At 54.2% G+C, this 14987-nt stretch overlaps 1 protein-coding gene across 2 annotated transcripts in view; it reads left to right on the top strand.

Moving 5' to 3' along the window:
- The first annotated feature begins 7675 nt into the window (after positions 1-7675).
- The window catches only part of UNC5B (unc-5 netrin receptor B), an 81161-nt gene continuing 73849 nt past the window's right edge, over positions 7676-14987 (top strand). For both annotated transcript variants that reach the window (XM_036336997.1, XM_036336998.1), the window contains exon 1: positions 7676-8198. In XM_036336997.1, coding sequence (XP_036192890.1) covers positions 8120-8198 — 79 coding nt within the window. In that variant the 5' untranslated portion in view covers positions 7676-8119. The remainder of the gene's footprint in view (positions 8199-14987) is intronic.

Below are 14987 nucleotides of genomic sequence, written 5' to 3' on the forward strand. Positions count from 1 at the left end.
ACCTTCACCACTCGCCTCTCCTAGTTCCAGCAAGTAACACCAACCAGGCAACAGCAGTCTAAGTCCTGATTTCTGCTCATGTCCTTGGGTGATGATGCTCTGGGCATCAGTCGCTGGAATTTTTTATAGCTCTCTTAATTTATAGACGTTTTCACTTGTTTAAAAAATGATCACCATACAACTTAGCAAACAATTGAAAGAACAGGTAACATTCTCAAAAAGCTTAGCTATATTCAAAGAAAACATATATCTCTATACACATGCAGACTGGCAGCCTGGAGTTCTGCTAAAAAGATGCCAGCAATGATAGAGTCATCAGAACAGCAGATCTAGAAGCAACCACTGGAAAGCTAAATACGTCCAGCTTCATAGTTCAGAGTGGAATCGATTTATAGCAGAAGAGCTGAAGGAAGAGAATGCTACATATTCAGAACCAGATGAATGACTGCTGATGTTACAAGAAAGATAGAGCCGGGGATCTGACAAGGAGCGCTCCCCATCTGGCCCTTCATCAAAGAGTCAGTATTCACAAGACAGGTTTTCGTTATTCCCCCTACACGCTTCCACGCAAAAACACATACCCTCTCCAGGTTACTATCGGGTTTCTTTCCTCTGCCTGATCCTCCAATTAAGATCTTTGTTGCCAATCATCCAAAAGAACCTGCTACCGAAAATGCAGACCCACAACAAGAAACAGGGATTCTGTCTCTCTTCCAAGTTAATTCTGAATTATCTCTCCATTTCAGTTTAAGGAACAGCTTTAACTTAAGTGATTATACATCTGCCCAAATGAAAGCTTTACAGAATTATGATTAAGATATAGCTTGTAAATAGTGTTGATTTAATAGGAACCTCACTGAGTGAATTATTTACGTTACCTTGTACTCTTTGAATAGTATTAATATTGTGTTTAAATTGGTTAACAGTCCATTATTACATCACTGGGAGCATCACATGAGCAATTCTGAAACTGGACATATTTGAAATGGCAAAGGCATTTTTATATGCCAAGATCTGTATTATCATAGTTTTAAGACAAATGTGAAGTGACTTGATGGTTACCTAAATATATTTAAATTGAAATGTTTAAAAGAATAAAATAGGAGAAAGTTTAAAAGGTCTATACTGTTACTCTAAACCACTGGTTCTCAACCTTCCTAATGCCTCGACCCTTTAATACGGTTCCTCATGTGGTGGTGACCCCCAACCATAAAATTATTTTCGTTGCTACTTCATCACTGTAATTTTGCTACTGTTATGAATCGTAATGTAAATATCTGATATGCAGGATGTATTTTCATTGTTACAAATTGAACATAATTAAAGCATAGTGGTTAATCACAAAAACAATATGTAATTATATATGTGTTTTCTGATGGTCTTAGGCGACCCCTGTGAAAGGGTCGTTCAACCCCCAAAGGGGTCGCGACCCACAGTCTATTAGAACCGCTGCTCTAAACAGTCTATTAGACTGTAATTCCCCACTCAGAACTCCTGGCAGGGCCTGGAAGAGGCTAGTAGTGTGGACTGGTCCTTAGAATGTGGGCTCAAAGCTGAGAGTCAGTACTTAACAGCAGTCCCTTCCCCTCTGGGAGCCCCAGTTTCCATTTTAATGGGTTCACGATTAACACCTACCTCCAAGAACAATGGAGATGAACAATGGGAAATTGAGTCAGGATAAAAGAACTAAGCACACCCAGGCCGCTGTCTCTAGGGAAGCAGGAAAAGCTGAGGTACAGTTTCCCCCATTTTTCAAATGGGGATGATCCTAGCATCTACCTCACGGGTTACAATGGAGGTGAGGAGCTGATTCAGGAAGAGCTTTGGGTCATGTCTGGCTGTAATCGTTAATCCCTCAGTGTGCATTAGCTGGCCTTGTAATTTTCTAAGACAGCGACCACTCCCAGAAGCACTGGTCAGTCCTGTGTTCACAGCTGTGTGCCGAAAAGTCCACAGGCACCTCTAACTCACCGTGTACAAACCCAAACTCTCCACCTTCTCCCTAGCCCACCCCTCCTCCTCATCTCACAGTTTCTCCCATTGAAACCCCCTTCCTCTGTTTCCCTTCCATCCACCCCCCCGCCCCCCAAATCCCACTCTCACAGAGGCTCAAAGTCTGGAGACTTCCTCCTCTCTCCCAGAGTCCCCAGGCACCCCCATCTGCAGCTCTGGCCAGGCCCTCTGGGGGGCAGGAATAAATCTCACTAGTTTCCCCCTCCCCTCTGAACTGTCCGCCTCAGTCGGCGCCATACCCCAGCCTGAAATGTGCTCCCACAGCACAGCTCCCATGTCAGCACCCACGACTCCCATTTCCTACAGAATCAGTCTCTAGCACCGCAGTCCGTGCCCTCCCTGAGAGATTTCCCCTCCTGCCTTCACTGCCATTTTACTCCCTGGTGGGTACGCAGTTGGATGGAAAGACCAGGACCTGGCTACCCCCTGACCACACCAGCCCCACCCCTGACCTCAGGCTTTTCTCACACTGTTCCACGTGCCTGAAATGCGTTCCATTCTGTGTTTAGGCTCCCTTCTCTCCCCGGGTCTAGCTCCCAAATCCCGCTTCAGAGCACAGAACCCACCCACACCCTCTCAGAACTGAGGCATGCCTGCCAGTCTGCAGCATGTCCCAGCCCTGGCCCCATAATGCGCGGGACTTAGTGCAAACGTATTTTTAACAGGGCCCCTTATTGAAAAATTAAGAACTTCAAGGCAGACAAGTCCCAATTGAGGGACATGCTACACAAGACCGGATCAATAAGCCCAAAACTGTCGAGATCATTCATGTCTGAGAAATGGTCACAGCCAAGAGACGCCTCGGGGGTCCTGACTACCATGCGTCATGTGGTGTCCTGGTTGGGATCCTGGAACAGCAAAACGACATTAGGGGAAAACTAAGGAAAGTGAATGAACTTTGCTTCATAATAATATATCAATACTGGCTTATTAATTGTAGCACCATACTAATGTCAGACATTACTAATGGGGAAACTGGGTGAGGGGTAAATGGAAACTTTCTCTACTACATTTGCAGTTTTTCTGTAAATCTAAAACTACTCTAAAATAAAAAGTTTATTTTTAAAAATTAACAACAAAAAAAATTTTTTTTTTTTTTTTGAAAAGGTGACAGCACAGTATATTGTTTAAGACACAGTCAGGATTTGAAACTGGATCTACATGACCCCAAGGCTCTTGAACTCTCCCCTAAAGCCCTCCCCTAAAGGGAAAATAAAACTGTTTATGAGGGTGGGGGCTGGGGGGGGGAGGTGGGGGAGGAAGGTTGTCACAGTATTTAGTAGAGGTTATGATTCCAAGCTTGATGACCCAGGTCACACAGTGTATGATTCCATTTATATGAAATTCCCAGAACAGGCAAAGCCATAGAGACCAAAAGTATATTCTTGGTCGCCAGGGGCTGGGGGAGGGGGAATAGGGAGTGACTGTTGAAGGTATGGGGCTTCTTTTGGGGGTGACGAAATGCTATCAGATTAGATAGTAGTGATGGCTGCACAACATCGTGAACATACTAAAGAACACTGAATTGTATCCTTTAGAATAGTTAAAATGGTACATTTTGTCTCAATTAAAAATAAGAGTACAAACTTGAGATCCAGTCTGTCTGCGCTGCGCCATCTACTAGCTGTATGTGAGCGTGGGCAAGTTACCTGTCCCTGCCTCAATTTCCTCATCTGATAAATAGTAGTAATAACCGCTCTTATCTTCGGCATGTAATGGACCAGGACAGTACCGGCACACAGCAGCACTCAGCATTACCTAGAATAACATTATTACAAAGAGGTGGCAGAGCGGCAAGGACTTCAACCCTGCATGCCTCTCTCCCCAGGGTCCAGGCGTTTGGAGTGCATGCTGAACGGGACAGTGTGGGGGTGGGGAGCCGAGCGGATTGTGAACTCATCTCCAAACCTTCCCACCCAAAATCCTGCAAACCCAGTTGTCTGAGAGGTTCCTCTCCATGACAGTCCCGGGTCTGAGATCCACTCCAGGGCGGGCCGCAGGTGGAAGCCTTCCGGAGCCCAGGCTCTGGAAAGAGGCTGAAGCCGACGGAGGAGGTGTGAGCTGCAGCGCGCCGCCTAGTGGCACCCGTGAGCACATGGGTACCGGCCGCCAGCTGTGGGTGCAGGGAACCGACAGCTGCCTTTAAATCCTCATTGGTAGTTTGTCTTCGGCCGAAGTAGGGGATTTCCGTATATTCTTTACAATCCTATGGGCTAGTTATTGTTCTCATTTTAAGACGGAGGAAACTGATGCTTGGAAAGGCTCAGCAGCCAGCCCAAGGTCTCCCAGCAGGTAAGAGCATCCGTCAGCTCCGATTCCTGAACTCCGGCTCTCACACTCTTCTGGTTTTTGAGAAACGAGGGAGCCCTGGAAGCATTTGCAGTCCCCTCTAAGAGTCTAAACTGGCTTCGTGACTGATTTTGAAGCAGCTATATTGTACAAAGGCTTCCCCACCGCCAGCCTCCAGCCTAGATGACCGCCCCCCCCCCCCCAATCACCCAGGAAACGGAAGGGAGGTGGGAGGCTCCTTGTAGGACTCACTTGGCTAGGCTGTAGGCCCTTTGACCAGTAACCCCTCTCTCCCCAATCTTACTGATGTATCCATTCAACCAATACTAATGTATGCCTACTACGTGCAGGATACTGTGTTAGGTGCTGCTTATTCAATGGTGAACAAGAAAGAGTGTGGACCTCTCCTCCAAGCAGCTCACTGCATCATCCTTTTTCTTAACTCACAGCAGGACCCCTTTGCTGTGAGTCCCGTGGCTCTGGGTTTGGGAATACACTGGTGTAAGTCTTAATCCAGCCACTCCAAGGTATTATCCCAGACTTGGGCCTTGTCTGTTCTTCACTCATCCCAGGGAAAGGGGTGGGCTCAGGGCAACCTGACTCCCTCTAAAGTCCTCTCCCTGGACCCCAGAGATGCCCAGGCTGCAGAGGAATCCCATCTTCAGCAGGTTGCTTAGCTGCAGGTGGCTGAGGAACGGGCACATCCCAGATGCTTGCAGGGCATGGGATGGGGTGCAGGGGAGTTAGGGAGCGATCCACAATGTGGGATGCTGGAGTCCTGGAGGGGAAACAGGGCCTAGGACCTCCCATGGGTATATTTCAAGAATTGAAAGAGTTTTTAGGCTGGGAAGGGGTGCAGGGACCGGCAGGAGAGGGGAAAATCACCACTCTCCCTTTGCTTGCCCCGCCCCCTACCCCCACCCCCCCCAAGACTCCCATTTCTCCAGCCAGAAATTAAACAAAGTCATGAAACCTGACACTTGGACTAGAGGCCTGCCTGGTGCAATTACTGCCTGAACAGGACTGGACCTTGTTTGAAAAATCTCCAATATCCCACTATCCCACTGGCCTTCTGACAGAGAGAGAGAGAGAGAGAGAGAGAGAGAGAGAGAGAGAGAGGAGAGAATGCAGGCCAGGTCCTCTGCTCAGATCTTTGCTGAGTTATCCAGTAGAGTGTCCTTGACCATATGCCTACATACAGGGGTTGACAGGCAGATGTGGGTCTTGGTACCTGTGTCCCTGAATGATACTTAAGTATCTAAATATCTATTTGTCTTTAGTGTCTTCTGCCTAAGAGTATATTTGCGCTTCTGGGTGTATGTGCCTGTGTATGTGTTTGTGTCTGTGATGAGGCATATGTGTGTGCTTTTCTGAGTCCTGTATTTTGGGTATGTGGTTGTCTCTGCAGTTGGGTTCCTGTTTGTACACAGATGTTTCTGGGAAAGTCATTTTGCACCTGTGAGTTTTTGTTGTATGTCTACTGTGTGTACCTTTGTCGGTGTGTATCAGCCACGTGTACCCTGTAACTGTGTCTAGGGATTTGGGTGTGCATAGGTGCCTGTAGTTATGTGGATAGGTGGAGCTGGCTGGGTAAAATAAGCTATTGACTCTCATCCACTGCCCTTGCCTGGACTGCCTGGGCCAAGCTAAAAATAGCCCACCTACCTTCTCCCGGTTTGCCAAAGTTCTTCCCTAGGGAGTCCCACTCTACCCATATCCGCCCTCCTGAACCTGGGTGCCCAGCCAGAGAGGGCTGGGGAGGTGGACTGCTTACATACATCCTCCCCCAAATGCTCCAGACCCTTACATGTGGGGGAGTGTTATGGAGGGGAGGGAGTCCTGGGAAGTCCTGCCTTTATCTCCTTTGGAGAACAGGTGGGGCAAGCCCTTGTTGCTTCTCTGCCCCCACAAAGTCCCCTTCCAACCCGCAGGTCTGGCCCCAAGTCCTTTCTCCTCCAACCTAGGAAGCACCCCTGGGGACGCTTGGCCCTATTCCAGCACATCCTCTGGCTCCTGGGCCTGTCAGGACCCCTCTCTGACTTCCTTCATTCCTCCGGAAGCAGCCCACTGCATCTGTATTTGAGGAGTGATTCTAGATCCCAGCTCCTGGAAAATCCCAAGTAGTGAACAGATCAGGGCTAGGTGGAAGAGGCAGTCTGCTGGCTGCCAGCCCCTTCTCACAGCCAATCCAACACCAGACGGCATCTTCACAATCCCATCTCTCCTGCCCCTTTCATTCCCTCACTCGCTTATTCACTCAGAGCTGTGTGTTCTTGAGCAAATAACTGTACATCTCTGTGCCTCAGTTCCTTCATCTGTAAAATGGGGATACAAGTGGTACTTACCTCAGAGAGTTGTGAGGATTCACTGAGGCAATGCATATAAGGTGCATGCCTAGCACCCCATGCCGGGCACCTAGAAGGTCTCTGCTGATCCATTCTTTCTGATGTCTCTGGGTTTCAATCTCATGACACCCATCCCCAAACTCCACCTAGTCCCCATGTGCCCCTTAGCCCACCCTTGGGTGGTCAGGACTTTCCTCCAGAAACCAGGCTGGCTGGGAGGGGAGATCCTGGGGAGATTACTGACATTTGTGCTACAGTTTTCATACTTTTTAAAAAACTTCTATTCCATGTCCCCTTATGAAATAGCTATTATCATTATTTTCCATTTTACAGATAGTGACAAAAGGAGCATCAATGGTTAAGTAAATTGTTCAAGGTCACACAGCAGGTAAGGGGCAGAGCCCAACTTTACACTGAGCCAAAAATGGCTGCCCTCCCCCCCTCTGCCCTCGGTCACTCGGGGTGGGGGTGCGGGGCTGGGTTTCTAACACCCTAGGACCTGTGTGCTGAGAGGCTCAGAGATCTGGGAAACAGTTCTGCCCAGGGTCACACCAGAATGACCCAGATCTGTGCCCAAGTTCACAGAGCCGTAAGCCCCAGCTCAACCAGGACTTGAGTGTGAGAGTTTCTCACTTATGAAGCCTTTTTGGAAAGACCCCCACATGTGGAAGGCATAGAGGGTGGTATGCACCAGAGAACTAAAAATGAAAGTCCTGGGTTCAGAGAAGAAAGCTGACAGAGCCAAGCCAAAGGAGAGCACAACGGTGCATTTCTTTAGTTTTTGGACAAGAAACTTGAGCAGAATCCGCTCCCAGCGATGATCCAGCAACCGGATTTTCCAATGCCTCGGGCACAGTGTCTTGCGAGGTCCCCCCTGAAGTACCCCCAGTGCTTCGGAGGCCGGGCCCTGGTGGCCGTCGGATCCCCCTCACGAAAGGCCCTCCGCCGGCCCCGCCCACTCCCGCCCAGGCCCCGCCCCGCGGCGCTCTGTACCCGCCCACTCTCGGACTCACTGGGGCTCGCGAGCCGCGCGCTCGGCATTGTGGCAGGCGGCGGGGACCCGTGAGGCCGCTGGAGCCGCGGGCTGCGGCGGGGCGCAGAGAGGCGCACCACACCGGGGCTCGGACGGCGCGGCGCCGGCCGCTGCGGGCGCTCTCCCCTTGGGTCGCGCAACTTCGGAGCCAGGGGCGGGAGCCCGGAGAGCGCTGGGAGCCCGGGAGCCTGAGGAGCGCAGAGAGGGGCGCGCCGGAGCCGCGCTCCGGAGGGGGCGACCAGCACCCTTCGCACTCGGAGCACCGGGCGGCCCTCTGTGCAGCGTGGCTGCCGCTGCCCCCACGGAGGGCACGGGCTGGCGCGGCCGGGCGCCGGGGAGGACGGCGTGGAGGCGGCGGCGGCGGCGGAGACGGCGGCGGCGAGGCTGGGGCCAGGGAGAGAAACCCGGCGGAGAGGCGCCCGAGCCGGGCCACGGGAGCATGTGGTCCCAGAGCGGAGCGCGGGGCGCGCTGCTGCTGGCGCTGCTGCTCTGCTGGGACGCGAGGCTGAGCCTGGCAGGTAAGGAGCGATCGGGCCCGGGGGCGGGAGCGGGGCTGGGGGCGCGGGGGACCCTTGCTCCTCACTCTGGTCCGAAATCGAGGTGGTCGGTTGCCGCGCCGGTGCGCCCAGGGAAAGTGGCTTGGGCGGCCAAGTTAGAAGGTAGATTTCTCGGCCCCACCAAAGTGGGCGGTGGCTCAGCACCTCGTTGGGTGGTTGGTGGGGGGGAGGGGGGGCGCAGGCCATGGGGTTCAGAGTAAGCCGGAAGCCTCCTGCTTGCTCCTGGAAGAGATCGCTGTTTTTTGGAACGGGTGTCCGAGTGAGGGTCTGCGCTCCGGGAGGACCCGCCTCGTGGGGACCCCTGGTCCTCCGCGCGCCCTGTGGTGCCGCCGCTTCAGAAAAGCGATCGCTGAGCGGGCCCGGTGTGCGCTCGCTTGCATTTCGCCGGCAACTTCCTAGCCCGGGTCCGGCTCGCCCTGGCGAGAGGGAGGGAGACCTGCGGAGCCCGGGAAGCGCGGGTCCGCTCCGCGAGCCGAGGTGGCAGGCGTGAAGGGCTTTGGCTGCAGAAGAGGGGAGGGCGTCCACGGCTTCCCCGAGGTCGTGAGACCCACAGGTCTGGAAAGATTTTTTTCTGGGTGTTGTTATTGTTGTTGTTGTTGGTGGTGGTGTGTGTCCGAGTTTCCTTTTAAATGGGTCGTTGACATTTCCCCTACCCGGGGAGCAGACAAGGTGCGCTCGCCTGGGTACCGCTCCTACTCTGGATCCAGCAAGATGCCTTGCAGTGGTTCTCAACCTTCTCGCCCTTTAAATACAGTTCCTCATGTTGTGACCCAACCCTAAAATTATTTTCGTTGCTACTTCATAACTGTAATGTTGCTACTGTTATGAATTGTAATGTAAATATCTGATATGCAGGATGGTCTTAGGCGACCCCTGTGAAAGGGTCGTTCGACCCACAGGTTGAGAACCGCTGCGGGTTGGTGGGCTCCTAAAATAAAGTCTCTATTCCCACCCACCCCACCCCCGTCATGGGTGAGTACACGTCTTGCTCGCCTGTAGCTGGGCCCAGCGTCCCTGCCTGGGCTGCGTCTTCCCGGAGAGCCGGCGGACGCACGGCCGCGCGGGAGCCAACCTCTCCGGTGCGGAGACCCAAGCCGGCGGGCTGGCCCGGCCGCTGGGCGCCTGCGCCCCTGGGGCGGAGTGGGAGGCGGGCGGGCGGGGCGGGGGGGGGGGGCATCCTGCACGGAGCCCTCTGAGTTGAGGCTGAGAAGGGGGCAGGAAAACTGGTGCAGAAAGTGGATGAGATGAGGAAGCCCTCCCTCCTCCGCCTTCCACTGGGATGTTGACATCCGCCCCCTTTCCCCCAACCAATAGGCAGAGGTTCCTCACTTCGGAATTCATTCCTCACTTTGGAATTAATGATTCCCACGGCCCAGAAGTAAGGGCTTGGTTTTATCCCCCATCCCCCTTCTCCCTCACACACTTTTCCCCCCCAACCCTGTGTTGTAAAGTTACGACACAATCATTTGATCCAAGTTAATTATGATTTGGGCAGACTCTGGTATTTAAAGCAGTGTTTTGAAGTTGGAAGGCAATGATGGGGGTGCGGGGCAGGCTGCTGAATGACCAGCCTTGTTACAGAGAGTACAGTTGGGTGTGGGAGGTGCTGGGCTGGGGTGCTGGTTTCTGGTTTGAGGGTGTTTGAGGAGAGTTGATTGAAGGGTAGGGTGAAGTCTCTGTAAGTGGCACATGGGCAGGGTTGGGTCTTGGGAAGCTGTTTTTGTAGCAGCAGGGCCATGGGAGTGGGAATAAACACTGAGGCAGGGGTTTCGGGGAGGCAGGAGAAAGACAAGACTGGTTGGCCTGGAGTTCTCGGAGCTGCGCAGTAGTCTCAGCTGGGCGGCTGGGGGTGGACAGCCGCTCCTGCTTAACAAAGCATCCAGCCCCCACCTTCCCCAGAAGAACCCCGAGCCCAGGGCTTTGATGGATTTGGGCACGAATGGTGCCCAGTCGGAAATGGCCTCTAATACCCGGCTTTGATTTCTCACTAGCTAGCAGAACTGGTGTTGGAATTGTGCTCATTACTTAGCACGGCAGGGGCTGCCTGCCCACCAGCCTGGACAGGGGCCAGCTGGTGGGGTTGGCGTGCAGCCTTCCCTTTGCCCAGAATGTGCAGCCCTTAGAAACCTGCCTTCAGGAGGGAGAATGTGTCCCTCCCTCCTCCCCAGGCCCAGAGCATCTTTCACAGTGTCCTTTGGGTCTTCCCAGTGAACCCCTCATGCGTCCCATTTCACAGATGAGCAAAACCAAGGCAGGAGTGTTGGCTTTCTTCAAGTCTTGCCTTCACCAGCTCACGGATCCACATCGCAGACTTGTATGCAGAGCTCCTGTCCAACAGCCAGGCGGATTCAGGCCCCCTGGGACTCTTCGGGGTGGCCCCACCCATTTCTCCACCAGGAACTGGAGATCAAGCTGGGGCAGAGAAAAGGCTGTCCCCACAGTGGGGACACCTCCTTTGCCCCAGCCCCAGCCCAGTGAAGATGAGAATTTTCTTAAGTTTGATGCAGAAACCAAACCTGGAACCATAAAGCCCCAGACCTTTAGAAAGACAAGCCAGCGAATGACTGAGCAGGAGAGGCCACTTCAAAGCTGGGTTGGCTCCCCGAGTCTCTTCCCACCCCACCCCTCAGCCTCTCCGGGAGCATTTAATGAGCCTTTCCTTGGCCTCTGGCTGGGATGCTTGAGGAGGACCCGAGGTGTCATGATAACACTTCTTTTTAAGGTGCAATTAAAATCAGGGTTTTCCTAGTGTCTCTGCTGTGTGTGGGGGGAGTGGGGTGGGGGTGGGGGGCCTTGGCTCCCTCTGCACTGTGGAAAACACCCATCTCACTTAAACAAATGGGAAATCAAGAATGTCTTAATGGGCTTCTCATTAAAGTGAAAGTACCACTGCAGGGGAGGAATTTCGGATGCAATCCCTCTCCTCTCTTCCCACCCCAAACTGGGGATTCTGTAAGACAAAACCATTCCCCCTTTTCCAGCCCACGTATTTAACTACTGAAGCTTTGGGACAGGCCCCGACTTGCCCAGGGTTACTCTGGGGCTCAGGGAGAGAGCTGGCATTGGAACTCAGTCCTCCTGGCTCCTTCGCGCCACCTCGGCAGCGGACCAGCCGCCAGGGGCCTGGGATTGAGATGCTGAAATCCAGGTCCCACCTGAGAGAAGGTTGGCTTAGCTGCCTTAGATGGACTTGTAGCAGGAGCGGGGAAAGAGAGGAGTTGGGAGCATGGACCCTGGAGGGTGGAAGAAGGCAGGACCAAAGGTCAGAGGCGAGGCCCGGAGCCCAGGCCGGTGCCCAAAGACAGCTCCACCCCTGGCCCCCCAGCACCTACCTTCTCAGCAATTTCCCCAGCCTGCCCAGGGAAGATGCATCTCAAGCCAAGCTCCCTTGGGCCTATCTTCCTCCCTACCCCACTTTGTTGCTGAGTTTCTCCTGAACTTGACCTTGCTTCTGGCTGTTAGGCCTAAAATGAGGTCTGTCTCTCCCCCCCCCCCCCCCTTCCATTCCAATGCTTAGAAAGCAAGGTTGATGGTGATTCTGAATGGCCAGTCCTGGAGCCTCCCCCAGGGCCTGCTGGCTAAACATATGGCCTTTTGGACTTCCGTGCTGGGGTTGGGGTAGCAAGGAGACACCTTGGAGCCCACCAAGCCTGTAGGAAAGGGGGGAGAGGTTGGTCATAGGTTGGGACATGGACCTTGCCCGCTGGGGCTGGGGCTGGGGAGTAAAGAGAAACTGCTGCCAGGCTGGATGGCCCCCAGGGGGGAGAGAGGAGGAAGCGGACAGCAGAGGCCTGAGCTGGCACTCCTCCTCCTTCCCAGTTTCCTAAACAGCTTCCGCAAAAGGAGTCATTAAAGCTTGGAGGCAAAATGAAACCAAACAAGTGTCTGTGCCCTGTGCTTTCTGTTATTTGGGATTTTTTAAAAAAAGGAACACTTAAAATTCCATAATTGGATAATAAAAGGAGGAGCAGTTTCTGGAAGCGGGAGGGAATCCTGCACTCCGCCCTTTTGAAGTTGGGGCTGAGGCGCCACCTCCTGCTCCCTTGGGGCCTGCACTCAGCCAGATGCCCCTGGGAGCCTGGGGAATTTCTCCCTGACCTGGCATTTCGGTGAGCCAGAGCCAGAGGGAGCCAGGTGAGCCCCTCTGGGCTTTTGGGCAGAAGTCTGGCATCCTGTAGCAGGCCTGGCTCCTCGCTGGTAGCTGAGTGGCACACTGGATTCGAACTCCGTTCCAACGCCTCTCCAGCCGCTGCACCCCCCACCCCGCAGGGCAGGACACGCAAGCTCCTGTGAGGTTAATCCACAGGTCCCAGATGCTCCCCTTTATCTCCTGTCCTCAGCTTCGGAGAGGCTAATGGCAGTGAAAGCGTTTGCTGGAGTGCAGGCATAAATCAGCTGCCCCCCCACTGTTCCCTCACCCCCCTGCCCCTTTTGTTTCCTCTTCCTTCCTGCCCAAAGCACTGGGTCCCTGGGAGTTCCCGAATTTACCCTCTGACCACTCAGCCTGATTGGCATCTCCCAGCATCTCCATAGCTCATTCCACACACCTGGACACCACCCGCTCCTCCTTTCCTTCCTCTCCGGTACCCCCTCCTTCCCCTCCCCCTCTCTTGCTGAGCTAAATCTGTAGGCTGGCGCCCCAGAGCTCTCACCACCAAAGGAGTGAGCGCACTGAGCCTCCCTCTTTCTCACCCCCCAGCACAGGCTGCCCCCAGCGCCTCACAACTTCCCCGCCACTGCTTGGTTCGCTTCTCCAGGAAGGCAGGCTGTGGGTGTGGAGTGTGTGTGTTGTGGGGGGGGGGGGGGTGAGAATATGTGTTAAGGAGGTGGAGGGAGGTGGGAGTGTGCAGTGGGAGGTGAGGGTAGGTGTGGTGTTGCGCCGGGGCATTGAGTGTGTGGATGTGATGTGTGCGGGCAGGCGGGCGGGTGTGTGTGTTGAGGGGGTTGTGTCTTTTGTTTACGGGGTGTGTGATGTAGATGGCTGGGTGTGTATGTGTGGGTGTGTGGGGTGTGTGCACCATACACGTGGGCACAGCTGTGGTGTGTTTGTATAGAAATAGAAATAGGTGTGTGTAGCGAGGGGACAGTGCGTCGCGCCCAGGCAGGGGAAGCTCCATGCATTGTCTTCCATTGTTGGGGGTGCCTCGTGGAGATGGGACCAGGCTGTTTGCCCCTTCAGCACTAATGAGACCTCATTTTGCCCTGTGCTGTGGGCTGTGAGCAGGATTTGGTCCCAATGCAGGTTCTGGACTTGGAAGGGCAGAGGTCAGCTTTTCTATTGGGGGCAGATGGGAGAGGCCTGCCTGAACGTGTGTTGCGCCACTCCGCCGGGAGGAAGGTTGGCCATAGGTTGGCTCTAAAACCAGCCCAGGATCCTGGGCGACTAACTGCCCCCAGCAGGACAGGGCTCTGAGTCCTGGGGTCCGCTGCAGCCCCTCCCAGCTCGCCCAGAGCATTGGCAGGGTTCGTGCTCCAGCCCCTCAGGAGGAGTGAGGGCGAGGATGTGCCGGGGAAGAGTCAGGCTGGAATGAGTGGCACCCCTGTGAAGAGCACCCCCGGCAGGCAGGGCTGGGCTAGGACTCTTCGCGGAAGCAGTGAAAGAGTCACCTGCACACAGGCACCTGGGACTCCGCTGTCCTTTCCACCTCCTTGGTCACGAAGGCTCCGCTGCTTTCTGACTTCTGCCCATGCTGGGGACTGCCGCCCTTCACTCTGGGGTAAGATGTGCCATTGGGGAGCAGAGAGACTATAGGAAACAACAGCCCCCCGGAGAGCATACTGCTTTCCAGTTGATCAAACCCTCCTATGGGCGGGACCTCAGTTGGTCCCTGTAAGAACCCCATAAGGAGGGAGGTGCCCACTTAGGAAGCCGACGTAGGTCCCAGGTCAGAGCCAGAGCGTGCGGGTGGCTGATGCATCCTCCGGAAGTGGTCAGTGACATTCAGAGAGTCGACGATGCCAGGTGAGGGCAGCAGCAATATATGCAGGGAAGCGCTCCGAAGAGTGAAACTTCACGGCTGGGACTTCCTGGCAGGGGTGACAGGGGCCTGACCTTGCCTCTCCTTTTCTCAGAGCATGTCCTGAAGAGAAGATGGGATGGGGTAGCTAGCTGGGCACCTGGGCAGGAGTGCCTGGCCTCAGACCTCCTCCACTCCCAGGAAATCGGTCAGCATCGCTCGGCCACCATCTTGGATGGGTTCCAACCCTTGGTGAGCCACCCCCAGGCCAGGTTTCCCTCTTGGGCCTTGCAGGCCCAACTGAAGGGGTGCACCTTGGGGGCCTGCTACAGGCTGGGACTTGAGCAGGGCTTGAAAGGAAAGATTTCTTATTCTTTATTCTCTTCCTGTGGCCCTTGAAGATGGAATACCTTTTAAACTGAGGGATGCTGTTGGGAGTGGGGCACAGGGAGGCCTACTTCTCTGCCTGCTGCTTTGCTGCCATTAGAGACACAGAGCAGGTAAGAAGGAAAGGATGGAATTGGCAGCCCAGCCGCTCCCAGGAGCCAGCCAGAGAGAAAAGGCTCATCGTCGTCACCACCTCTGGGACCCCCAGCCCCTCTACACACCCCTCCTCACAGAAGCCTCTCCCAGGGCCTCAGCTTCAGGTGCAGAGGCGGCATGGCATGGCCAGCTGGAAGCTGGTGTTAACATAGCCCTCAGTACTGCCGCTTGCTAACTCAGTAGGCATTGGGCAGCTCAGCTAACTGCACTGTGCCTCAGTTTCCTCATCTGTAAATGAGGATAACAGGAT

The sequence above is a fragment of the Myotis myotis genome, unplaced genomic scaffold (assembly GCF_014108235.1).
Source record: "Myotis myotis isolate mMyoMyo1 unplaced genomic scaffold, mMyoMyo1.p scaffold_m19_p_15, whole genome shotgun sequence".
NCBI classification, from domain to species: domain Eukaryota; kingdom Metazoa; phylum Chordata; class Mammalia; order Chiroptera; family Vespertilionidae; genus Myotis; species Myotis myotis.